At 39.2% G+C, this 13,395-nt stretch overlaps 1 protein-coding gene across 1 annotated transcript; it reads right to left on the minus strand.

The window, feature by feature from the left end:
- Positions 1-1,799: 1,799 nt before the first annotated feature.
- lrrc28 (leucine rich repeat containing 28) lies at positions 1,800-7,664 on the minus strand. The gene is made up of 10 exons (XM_046032986.1): positions 7,507-7,664; positions 6,721-6,960; positions 6,463-6,503; positions 5,862-5,899; positions 5,178-5,315; positions 4,422-4,628; positions 4,231-4,333; positions 3,810-3,994; positions 3,376-3,535; positions 1,800-3,204 (listed from the first exon to the last, which is right to left on the minus strand). The coding sequence occupies exons 2-10, from the start codon at positions 6,886-6,888 to the stop codon at positions 3,135-3,137; spliced, it is 1,110 nt and encodes a 369-aa protein (XP_045888942.1). The 5' UTR covers positions 6,889-6,960; positions 7,507-7,664; the 3' UTR covers positions 1,800-3,134.
- Positions 7,665-13,395: the final 5,731 nt, after the last annotated feature.

The raw sequence follows: 13,395 nt of genomic DNA on the forward strand, positions 1-13,395 counted from the left end.
TCCACTAACAGTCACATACTGTTTAGCACCTCAGTTACTTTCTAGACTTATAAAATCACTATATATATAAGATGATAAATTATTACTCACATGCTGATCTATATATATATATATATATATATATATATAGGTAGCCTACGTTGGTTTAATAAATATCAAAAGCTTGTAATTCATGTGTTAGCTATTAGCTATTTGGAGCTTTAACTACAGCAGTGTTTCCCAACATGGGCCTCTTGTGCCACAGAGGGTAGAGTAGCTCAGCTAAAATTGAAAAATAATTGAAGTACCATTTGGTTAAAATATACTGCGTCCGTTGTAACACCTGAAGACCACGTGTTGCCATTTAAAGTGAGTAAAAGAAATTAGCTAGCCAGCATACAGACGTAAACAATTAGATAGACGGTTGAAGAAATAGTTAAAACCTCAATAAAATGGTTGAAATAGATGTAAGGGATGAACGGTTTATATAGTTACCTGTATACAGTTAAAGAGCTAGATGTTGTGGATAAATGCTTTAAACAGATAGCTAGTTAACATTAGCCTACTTGCTAAATAGCTAAACATAATTGATACATGGTGAGATAGCTAAAAACAATGGTTAAACATCCCGGATAAGAGGTTGAAATTGATAACAAACGTAATGGATAAACCATTAAATAAATAATGACTTTAGCTAAATGTAATACAGTTGTTAAAGCTAAAAGTTATAGATACAGAAACAGTTGAAAAATATAACTTGAGTAAAAGTCATGGATAAATGGTTGACTAACACCCACCTTTACATTAACAGTTTATTGTGTCAAAACATTATAAGCATAAATATAATATATTTAAGTTGACAACATGATGGGTGGTGCTGATGAAGGGGAACCACTGCTCTAATATATCGTATGATAAAGCTATTTCTTGCACTGCAAAATAAACTTGACTTGAAGGGTTGCAAGTACAAAAATATATTTCTAATTCATTCCAACTCAAATGTATCTCCCCTCTTTCAAATTGAAGAAAAAAAACAAAAGAATCAAATGCTTCAACTGCTCGCACATAATCGGGTAGCGCTGATGGCCCTTCATAGTCGGCTTATATTACTTCCTGCTGAACAATATATGAAATCCCCTAAATGACATCAGCTGTTATGACTGGTTGGTGTTTGCTTCTTTAATCTGTCTTGACCCCGTGCTGTGCGCAGACCTTATGCGTTTATGTAGACTTTCATCACATAGTCATATGGACAAGCGGCATGCTTGTTATTTCATATGCGCAGTCAGCAGAGATGTGATAGTCCCAGAGGGAAGGGCTTAGAGCTGAAGCACCAGCCAGAGAGGATCATGGTCTCACACTCATCTAAACACGCCATCGATCCCGGTAATGGAGCTGCTGTGCTTCCTGCTCCACAACCCTCTATTACCACTTGTACATACATTACATCCGTATTTAGGCTTTTCATGTTTAGTTTTACCATTTCATAGCTGATTTCAAAATGACTGCACTAAATGCTAAATGTAGCAGCTTTCAATAAAGCTTACAAAATGCCTCTGCGAGAGTACCTTGCCCATCTTTGGACTTCGTTGCACATTTGACGCTCAGCTGATCTGCTTTTCCAGACTGACACGCCAACAGGTCAACAGTGCCTTGACAATGACACCTCAGCCTGTATCTCTAAGAATTGCCGAAGATGATTAACAACATATGAGGTGGGGAGGAAATGCAGGTTAAGACTAAACAGGAGTGTAGTGCATGGAATGAAGAACATAGCTGGTCTGGCTGAGGAACAGACTGAGTCAGGAGTCATGCAGAGCTTGGCTCAGGGCTTTTTGGCACAACACCTTCCTGTTGCCAGGATGTTTATTAGGCCTCTATCCCACATGCAGAGAGGCCAAAGAGCTTGACTGTCTGGCCTACTGACACAACTACACTGGTTACCAGAATTGCAGCACAGACAGTTAATGATGTTAGGCTAAAAAAGTGTAACAGGAAGAATAACAGAAAGAAATTGGAGGTGAACTTCAGCTGTTGTGACCTGTGTTAAGTATTTGTATGAAAAAAAAAGTTAAGGGTTCTTTACAGTGTTTAACATGCACACTTCTAACTGTCACATTAACACCTGTATCCACTCTAACAAACTCTCTTTGGTGTAAAAAAAACAAAACGGAAATTCACTAAAAGTCAAACATCAGTCAACATTTACTGCCAAACGCAACACAGTCAAAACAAATGATAAATTAGAATTGTACAACATAGTAATGAACATTAACACACAAGCGTCAGTTCAACAAGAGAATCACAGTGCCTCTGAGGTGTACGAACCTTATTCCTTTCAGGTGACGACAGAAACCTTTGGCTTGAATGAGTTTGCAGACGTTAATCCTCTACAACATTGTTGAAAAAAATTGGATCATTTGGAGTTAATTTTACACTGAATTTAACTTTATGTAAGGAAAATAGCGTTTTCGTTGCATAAACTTACATTAGACTCAAGTCTCTTGTTCAAAGACACATGGCTATAGCTGAATTGTCAATGTGGCAGGGTCTTTTCTAACAAGTTCCTTTACATGCTGCTGAAATTGACATATCAAATTGATCAATTAGAACCCTGCTTAAGTAATCAGTAAAACAAACTGCACTAAAATGTTAATACCTCAAATGTGACCCCACAATCAAAGGGATGTGTCTGCTGCAATAAACTTTTGTGTGAAAAACTGCTGATTTCACAACAATCAAACTGCTTGTTCTTAAAAAGTGCCCATTTGTGAGTAGTTACTTCAGGTGTGATAACTTAAAGTTACTTTCTAGATAGAGCTAGTTGAATGCTACGTGCACACATGGTAGTGATTATTTTGACCCCCACCACATACACAGGAATACAATCGTCGCAGTTGGTCGGACTCAGGAAAATCACGTGGGTTTGAGCCTTTGACTGAAGTGTGATAAAACGTTGCTGAACAAGCTATGTGTCCATCATCTGACCCACCCAACATCCACACAGGCTGTCTCTGGAGTTCTTAGCATTGTCAATCACGCACAGAGCTCCTGTATTGATGCACACAGAACTTCCAGATCCGCACAAATAACGAGCCGTTATCTGTCACCTTCTGGAAACCACTCTGAATGTGTACAGAGCGAAGAAAAGGACATCATCCCTGGAGGTCAAAGGTGCGGAGGCAGTGACTGGAGCAGCAGTAGGCTACAAAACTCACAGTCGTCCTTCAGAGGAAAGAAGTGAGGAAAAAGTGTGAGTAAGCTCAGCATGCATGTTTGGCTGAGAACAATTCATTTGCAAATAAGAAACAAGATTTGTAGTTATCTCATCTGTGACTAGTCTGTAGTTGCTCTGTAGGCAATCCTGGAAAGGGACGCAGGTGTGTTTGTACTGACCTGCGGTGCACTCCTGCCAAAGCGGTGTCACGGAGAGGGAAGAGTTTGGGGAAGATGATTGTGAACATGGCTTGACTGCAGCGGTGGCAGTGTCCCAGGGGGAACTGCAGCAGGTCCAGCAGGCTCTTTGGGAGGCTGACGGGCGGCAGCAAGTTGAGGTCTGAAAAACACAACAGTACAGGAAGTATTTGTAAAACTATGGCGCCAAACAAAGTCATTTTCAGAAAAATGATTAACAACCAGGTTGCTAAGAAATGCTTCTTCCATCTCCAGCAGTAGGTGTTTTCATTTTGTCATAGCTTCTTACTGTCAGACATTGGGAGCTGCTCAGTATAAATAAACAAAAATTCAGTGTAAGTTTTGTCTTAGTGAGGCACAGCTGGCCACGTAGTACATACATACAGTACAGGTATATGTGGTGTAAAACTCTTTACCTGTGGAGCGGCGGTGGTAGATGCTGTGCAGGGTTCTCATGGCGAGCTCTTCCAGGGGAACCACGTTCTCCGTTTCTGAGCCCACCATCTTCACTTCACCCGGAAGCCCGACCAGAGCCTCACCTAGTGCCTCACCCAGCACCTCACTCAGGTCACCCTCTGACACCTGGGCTGACATGCCGCACCTTTACGGGAGCAACACACACACACACACACACACACACACACACACACAATCTCAATCTCCCTCAATTTATTATTTTTAATATCATATGAGGTATATATGTAACTGCATTTCCATTATATTTTTGTTCCATTTTTCAATCAACACAAGGCTAAGCTATCTCATGCTGAATGAACTGATTACACCTTCAAATATCTTAAACTACATCATCGTTAGCTGTTTGGTAATGTGTATTACCCGCTGCAGCCGATGACCTTGTTATACAAGTAGGAGGGAAGGCCTTTCAGGTCCGCATTGTTGTCCACAAACACAAACTGCAGCTCCCGTGATCTGCCCAGATCTGAAACACACACAGATATTAATGTCACCTTGCTCACTGTATCTACACTGCTATGGCAACACACAGATATAAGGAGGTATATACTGACCGAGCGGCAGAAAGGTGAGCCGGTTGGCGGCCATGGAGAGCTGGTTGAGGCGGTGGAGCAAGCAGAGCTGCCGGGGAACGTGGCTCAACAGGTTGTGGTCGGCGGTCAGATTCTGCAGGGAAACACAGCGGTGCAGCCGATCTGGTAGAGACATCAGCTGGTTCATCGACACATCCAGAGTCTCCAGGTCCTGTAGGTCACCGATCGCTGGAGGTGTCGGACAGACATGAGAGAGAGCCTGAACCAGTCTTTCCAAATCAGATCATTACTATTTCAAAAATGAATAAACAATAAATCTCAAAATAAAATGGCACAAATTAGTTTGTTGTTTTAACTGGGATCATTTGGAACTTCACAGTTTCAGTAAATCCTTTGTCAGTGTTGAGTAACTCTGTTGCCCCCTGCTGGCGAATAACACACTTACAACTCACTTCAAGTTTGTATTCTCACAACTGCAAACTGAGTCACTGGAAAACAAGCCAAGAAAGACCCCACAGTGGGAACTGTAATTTCATTTAAATAGCTAATTAAATATGTATGACTTTATTCATTGCATAAAGTATAAATATGTTTAGACACTCATGCAGGTGAGCTGTTGACTGTATACATTTATGATTGGGCCGACACTTAAACACAGTGGTGCTGAAGAACCAGCGTTTCACTTCAACTGTTGAGATATTTCTTAATAGCTGGAGTTACTAAATGAAGTCAAACTCAAAGAGCACTGTGGAACAACAACAACTGACGGTGATTTACCTGGAGGAAGGCATTTCAGCTGGTTATTGGACAGTCTCAGGTGCCGCAGAGACCTCAGGCGGCCAATCTCAGGGCAGAGGAGCTGGAGGGCGTTATTGCTCAGGTCCAATGACTGCAGTCGGGCCAGATTTCCAATAGCTGGGGACCAAACAACAGTTGCCCTCATTATGCTCAAAAGACAATGTTAACATAGCCAGCACAATTCTTCTGTTCTCCGTCCTATTGGAGGTCTTAGTAATGTACCATTTTACATCATGTTAAGTCATGTCAGTATTAATAAATCCATATGTGTTATGAGACAGCCAGAGCATCACATCCGCATACTTATTGCGGTTGTTGGTTTGCTTGTTGCTGTTTTATTCAATCTTTTTCTTAAATTCTGAGAGGCTTTTAACGCCCTTTGTTCAGTCTCACCTGAATCACCTATTTCCTGCCATATTTAATACTTTAATACTGTTGAATCACTTTGAATCTGAGTTTCAATTTGTTTAAACAACATAAACTGAAAGCATCCACAAGCATAACAGTCACACACAGGTATTTGATAACTATTAAACTCTTTGATCATTAAATACGTTCTTAAAGTTCAGCAGCAGTGGATTCAGATGCTGTTAAGTGAAGGCAAAGTGACAGGAAAATCAGTGGAGACACTGGCACATTATGGTGACATAACAGAGGGTTTACCTTCAGGAATAAGGACAATGTTGTTTGAGTGCAAATACCTTAAATGGAAAAATAAATAAATGTTACAATGTGAATAGACCAAACTATTTGATATCTCCTCACATTTTTGTAATTATTTGATTATATCTTTTCATGTGAAAACACTGAAGAAATTACACTTTGCTACAATGTAAAGTAGTGAGTGTACAGCTTGTATAACAATGTAAATTTACTGTCCCCTCAAAATAACACATCACACAGTCATTAATGTCTAAACCGCTGGCAACAAAAGTGAGTGGTGTACTCACTTTTGTGAGATACTGTATTTTCATGTCAGTAAAGATCTGGAGTCAACTGTTGGCTGGCATTCATTGAAGTGTAATAGTCTGTCAAAGTTACAATTTAGGAACGCAGCCAACAGCAATTAACAAATAGTTTCACATTTCCACAGTTCACAGGCATAGCATCCGGTATACCAGTACATTTCACCAGCCACCTTTCCTGTTATATGAGCCAATAATAAACATGAAACAGACTAGCATAACGCCATGTAATGTGGCAACGCTTTGCTGTTAAATAACAACTGTTAATAATATAAAACATAACTTAGCTGAATACTCACAGTTCAATTAGGTTTGGGAGCTTCTGAGCAAGATTGTCAGGCTGATAGAGAGACAGAGAGAAAGCAGAAACAATAGTAAATTTCAGGAAATAAACTTGTGAAATGCCCCTGCTATCACTGTTGCCTGTTCTGTAGATCTAACAGACTTCATAACATTTTGAGTCAAATTCTGTTCTGCATTTTTGTTTGCACAAGACAACAATTAACTGTATCAGTGATGACTGACGCAGCAAAAGCCAGAGTGTACTGTGCCAGTACCAGTGTGGTGAGTGAATTCCTCTTCATGTACAGTCTCTCCAGAAACTGCAGGCCTTCGTCCTTCAGCAGTTCCACAGGGAAATTATTCAGGTTTCTGTAGTTAAGAAACAGGTTTTTGTGGCGCTCTTGCTTGGCCATGAAAATAGTCTCATGGAGTTCAGTTGCCATTTCTGAGGAGACCTCTCCTCCCTGGCGGAGGAGACCTGGATCTACTTCCTTCCTCTATGGCATTTCTTTGTCCTGAAAGAAGAACAAACGAACAGAGCCATGAGGAGACTGCAGTGTTTGATCTTTGCACCTGAGACCAGAACAGCAGACCACATGATCATTAAAACCAAAACACTGTTTTACCACGCACCTTTTATGCCTCTGCACCATATATAACTCTAGTTAATGGTGCACAGCCATACATACAGTACAACAGGGGCACACTAGTTCATTTAAAGTCAAACACAAAAACTGGTGACACACAGGAGCGAGACGAGCAAAATTAACGATACTAAAAATGTAAGATTCTGAATTTACTGACAAACTTTGTTGCTGCAGGAGGCAATGGCTGCTTTTTCAGGCAGCTCATGCCTAAATTACCGCCACTAACACTAAATTATCCTGTGGTTTTGTCTGTGTTACAGACGCAGCATAGTGCTAAGTTAGCCTTATGTTAGTGCCCACTAACTTCTGTTTCCTAGCTAGCTGATGTCGTTCTCAGCACTATTAGCATGCTAGCTATTTAGTGGCCGCTACGTTACTGACGCTAAAATAAGGAGCACAGAAAAAGTCATTTACCTTAATTGTGCAGGATCATTTTGTGCTACTTTATGTCCTACATATGCTCACGGCCCGCCTAATACTAAATGCATTTGTGTTTGTGAAGGCACACAAGCTAACGCAAAGTAAAGGGTTGTTGGACAGCAACAGTCGTAAACAACGCAAGACGTCACTGTCCCGTCTCAGGTCAAAGGTCACGCTCTTCTTCTTGTAAATGCGCCAGAGACAGGACATTGCTGGCATGTCGCTGCTGCCACCTGCTGTTATATCGTGAAACAGCGACATAAACCACATTCTGCTTGCAATGCTGTAAAGTAGCACATTTACTCAAGCAGTGAAGTACTAGAGGTCAAGATTTTGAGGTACTTTAACTTTACTTCTTCATACGTCTACTCCACCACATTCATTCGACTGATATTGTTGCGGTTTACTTTTCAGAGATTCAAAGATTGTGTATGTGATGTATGTGACAGTGTGTATGTGATCATTTTATAGAATAAGATGTGTTGGCAAAGATCAAATTACCCAACAGCATATAAAGCGAGTTAGGTGCCCTCAACTACATTGAAATGCTGCATCAATAATTATATTCTAATAATGTAGCACACAAAAAAGGGCATAAGACTACTGTACCAGTCTTCATGCAAGTTTGACTGCTGTATTTTTAATTGTAATCATAGACTGTAGTCCTATATTAAGCTCTTTATAGACAGCCTGTGCTTGTAATGGAGTATTTTTGGAGTTATTGCCACTTTTGCTTACTTTAAGTAAAGTACCTCAATGCTTCTTCCACTACTGCCTTCAAGACCTCATTTTTTCTTGTCAACTATATTAACAATGCTGTGGGATTATTTAACTCCAGAAATAAAATAAACCCTAATCCCCTCACTGAATAGCTCTTCCCGGTGGTGAAGAAAGAAAATCATCTAACACTGACGGGAAAGCATGATGATAAAAACAAAACCCCTACATTTTTTCCTCTTTCTGCTCCTTTTAGAAAACACACGTTAACCTGTGAGAAACATAGCTGAAAGTTAATATATCATATTTGAATGAAATAACTTTATATTTCGTACGTATAGGCGTTATCTTATTCTGCAAAGTACTACCTTGTAACTTGCAGGCACAGTGGAATGAAATGGCATTTATCTTCTTGGACTCCAGGGATATCCCACTGTATCTCTTCAGGACCAGTCCTCCATCATTACACCAGACTGTTGTGGATCCAGTTTCATATTTAGTTGTAAGGCTACTGCAGTGTGCTGGTAATTATGTCGTTTGAGACAGACCCAGGGAGGGAAACATTTTTAATTGTGTCTGTTCTTGTACCTGCACACCTTTAACATCCATTAAACATTACAAAAAAGTGAAATGTTGCCCCTCACTAGCATTATTTAAAACGTGGCAGTACCACTGTGGCAGTGGGGGCACAAATGATACACTCTACCCAACAAAGTCAAGCAGTGAAACATTTTGCATACATTTTTATTCATCTTAAATCTTGTGTAGAAAAAAAAAAAAAAAAAGAATCAGAGAAACAGACATTCTCTTTTCCTTCAGCCAATCATTCCCCCCAGTACTCAGAATATATTGATAACAGGAAAAATTCTTACACCAGCATGTACAAAACAAAACCATAATGAAACCTTAGTCTAACAGATAATTTCAACAGAAACGCAAGAATCGGAAGGCTATTAATAATTTACACACATCAAAACCTTGGTAACAAATCAGCTATCAATGTAACAAAAAGGGGGGGGATAAATAAGAAATTTGTTTGATTTGATCTCCGCTCTTTGAGGTGTTTCAGTGGTAAAGGTGAGGCAAAAATCAGACCACAAACACTGAAATACCCACCCAGATCTCATCATATGGGTCCAAACTGGCAAAAGTCGGCCACACTGTGATGTGGTCGGACTCTTAAACAGAACCCAAATCACAGACACTCCCAGCCTGAAACTACAAACCTGTCTAGGTAGGGGGAGGAAGAGGGCACACGAAAAACAAGTAAGGAAGCTTTGTACTGGGATTATGATAATCAGGGTAACAGGTCTAGACACAAGGAACAACGCCAAAGTCCCGTAATGGCAGTAAAGAACCTGAAGAGTAGTCTGTCAACCAACACACGAAGAGGAAGCAATAAAAAGAAACATCATTAACTAGCTCCTCAGCTACCAGACATGTCACCAAAGCAACCAGCACAGATCATTAGCTAGGTCTCAGATCAAACTCGTCTTTCTACCTGTGACTGACCTCCTCCTCTCATTAATGACGAGACACAAACAGCCTCCAGTGAACATTAAACTGTACCAAACTAGACACAAAAATCCCTAGAAAAGCTCCATCCTTGTTTTGTTTTTGTACAGCAGCCACAGGCGAATGACATAAGTCCCATAATGTCCTACATGTCTACATGTAGTGAAAGTCAGTTAGCAACTCACGTCCTGGTTCTTCTAACGGTCAAAACCACCATGTTAAAAGTCACAAACATATTTTCTTTCCAGCCCGACACCTTCTGGTAACCCCAGTTTGTGCCTCTCATGGATTACTATTACATTCGAGTCACACAGCTAAATGTCTTTGAGAAACCCAGAAGGTTTCTGAAGGTATTTCCATATTCACAATTTGTACAATGTGAACCAAAAGTTACAAAGTTTTATGATCAGTTATTTGCCCATATTCATGTTACATTGTATTGTTTTACATTTCCATACAGAATAATATGGTAATATATTTCTGCTGTTGTACAAACAAAGCAAGGAGATATATCATATCAATCTACCTGGATAGGGAAAAATAGTCCCAACTTGGGAAATGGGCTAAACATGTTTGTTATTGTGCAAGTATTATTATTTTTTAATCCAAGTAGTTAGAAGGGTCTTTGAGGATTCAGGGAATACCTTCAGAACTGCAGTAAGTGTTAAATGACCACTTTGGGTTTTTTCAAAGATCACTAGGTTTTTGTTTTTCCACTGCACTTCCATGTTCCTAACAGCTCCTCTCACAGCGGATGATCTGAGAAACAAACCAGCCTTCAAAGATCATCATCACAGTTAATAAGACTTATTAGTTTTCTTTGTATGACCAATTTCTTCAAAATCTTAGCTGTTATAATCTACAACGAGTTTTACTGATTATCTGCAGAACAGTGAGAAATATTTACCAGCATAGACCTGGTTTTCCCTACTGGCCATCATGTTTCTGTGCCCCCCCCCACCCCTCCAGGATGGCTTGGTTTGTGGTTTAAATTGACCACAACAGCACACCGTAAGGTCGTCATTACAGCCGTACAACAGAGATGAGATTTTTTGTTTTTCTGTACATGTAAATAGATTGAAAAGAAAAAAGTGAGGTAGATGGATGGTTGAAGGAATAGCACAACTTTCCCCCAAAAGATCAAAAGAACATCAAAATATCAGAGGAAAAAAAAATCTTGTGGGGAATTTGTACAGTGACTTACACTTCACAAAAAAAGTAACAAATAACCAAGGAACATCTGGGCTGGGAATCCAAACGTTTTGAGGTTGAATGAGCCCTCAATATCTATTCCATGTCGTCCTCTGTGATTGTAACCGTCTTCACATTTTAGCATTCTTCCGCAAAACCTTAAATAATGCTCAGATGTTCAGCACATGAATTTCCAGTTACAGTTAGTTCTTTGATCAATTGTCTTTCTGAATTTCTATTTAGAAAACATTCAAGAGAAGAGAAGAGCCTTATGAGCATTTGTCCCCGTTATAAATCCATTTAGTGACATCCTCAGTTTTTAAATTGTTTCTAATTCATTAAATATATCTTTCAGTGCTGTAAAGTAATTCCACTTATTTCTCAACCCAATTTAACTTCAGCAATCATCTAAAAACACCTTATGTTGAAAAAAGATAAATAATGTGGATTACTCCAGCAGCATACAGAAAACCACCCTTGATTCAAGAGAGAAGTTGATTAGCAGAAAGTGAAATTGTCATACAGACAGGTTTTTGCACTTGCCTTCAGAAAAACAAGATGTTAAGGCTCACTGCTACATTAAATAAATTATATTTTGCATTTACTTTGTACCTTGAACCCAGTGTTATTACACAGCACGAACATATGGAAACCTGAAACTGACAAAATCTTATAAAATGTCAAGAGGCAAGTCAAAAATAGAACTCAATTCATCAATAATAACCCAAATTTGTTAGCTAATTTTAATTTTTAAATCCTTAGTTTTCCTACATTTTCTTTGCTCCTGGCACACATTTAGTTACTTATCTGCTCTCTACTTTCCCCGCAAGTTTCCCTTTTCCCTTTTCCCTACTTTTATGATAACAATTTTGCCTTATCCATGTGTAATTCAGGAAACTACTGGTCTGACTATTGGTATTGGTGTGGAGCAATTGAGACTGTCTGGCTAGCTCGTGTACCTGAAAAATGGATAGCTAAAGACATGGGAAAAAAAAGCCCTTTCGGCTAGCTACCTAGCTGCAGCTAACTTTTGTCACGAACTATGCTAAACAAAAGGTAGCTGGCTAACACTACTTTGAAGTCTGCAGACACCATGCTTTTATTGTCATCTTCAAGTGTCGCTTGTCTTCATGAAGGACTCGACTGGAAATATGTCTTGAACTTTGTGTTGAGTTATCCATGACATTTTGCAGCAGCATGTAATTTAATTACTCTTTTTTCATAATAAACAAACTAAACTGAAAAGCTCTAAGTTAGCATTAGCTAGCTCACTTTGTTAGCTTTTGCTTGATGGCTTGAAATGCTTTAGCTACTGTTACTACAGCAGTACACAGTACAATATATGAATGATTAACGTCATGTGTACTCGCTGGTGTGCTTTTATGATAAAAAATAGCTGGCTGAAAAATCAAATGAACCAATGGGATTTTATTTTTTGTCTATTTAAGTGACTGGGGGAAAAAATAAAGCTTTTTGTCTTTCTATACCAACTGATAAGAAAGAAAAAGAAAAAAGTATAAAGCTTTACATTTCTTTTTGCTATTCATTTATATTTTGACTTGCCTGATAACCTTTCACTACATTTTGTCAGTATTGGGGCTCCATATAAAAAGTGCAAGGACCCATCCAAAACTGGAAAACCCCCTTCTGGTTTCAGATTGTTGTTAGAAACACTGCTCTTGTCTAATGATCAAAGAAAATGAAAAAAATACAGTGTCAGAGGGACACAGAATCAGACAAAGGTTAACACACAGACACACACCAGGCTGGATGTATCAAAGTATGACAGCACAAAAAAGGAAAATAAAAATAAAATAAAGTAGAAAAGGATTTATCTTTTCTCTTTGACCTGAGATTTAGTTGGGACTCAGCAGTGATGCCTGACCTTTGAGTATGAGTTTATACTCTAGAGGACAGAGGTCAAGGAATCCCGAGAGAACACGAGAACGTTGAAGGTCATTGGTACCGTCACTGTCCTCTAGTCAGGTGGGAGGGGAAGTTACCGGTGTTTCAAAACACAAGGCAAACTGTTGTACCTTTACGCGAACACAGAAACGAAACCAGCTCATATACATTTTACACAGTTACAAGCATTAAAAAATGGACTGTAGTGGAAATGTTTTTAGATCCAACCTGAAGGAGTTTTTTTCTCTTTTTATATATATAGATATTAACTATATTACAACCACAAGAGAAATAAAGAATAGCAGCTTCTTTCTGTACATGATGAATGTCTCCAACCGTATAAAAGTTAGAAAAGTGAAACAAACAAATGCTCGGCCCACGTACAGATGTTGTAAATGTTGGCGACTAAGTGACTTGTCTAAAAAAATACCTGTTTGTATACAAGGAACTTGCTCTGAACTCGGAGCAAACCCCAATTGAGAGACGTTATAGATATAGTGTTCATATTTGTTTTCCTCTTTATGCTCTTCCCTCCTCATGTTTTTTTTTTTTTTT

Source organism: Micropterus dolomieu, linkage group LG20 (genome assembly GCF_021292245.1).
Source record: "Micropterus dolomieu isolate WLL.071019.BEF.003 ecotype Adirondacks linkage group LG20, ASM2129224v1, whole genome shotgun sequence".
NCBI classification, from domain to species: Eukaryota; Metazoa; Chordata; class Actinopteri; order Centrarchiformes; family Centrarchidae; genus Micropterus; species Micropterus dolomieu.

Bases quoted from the DNA above. Each gene is read 5' to 3' on its own strand.
- lrrc28 (XM_046032986.1), bottom strand. From the start codon at position 6,888: ATGGCAACTGAACTCCATGAGACTATTTTCATGGCCAAGCAAGAGCGC. The intron at 6,504-6,720 runs GTACTGGCACAG...TCTCTCTATCAG, and splicing joins GGAATTCACTCACCACACTG to CCTGACAATCTTGCTCAGAA. The intron at 3,536-3,809 runs GTAAAGAGTTTT...TGTGTTTTTCAG, and splicing joins CTACCACCGCCGCTCCACAG to ACCTCAACTTGCTGCCGCCC.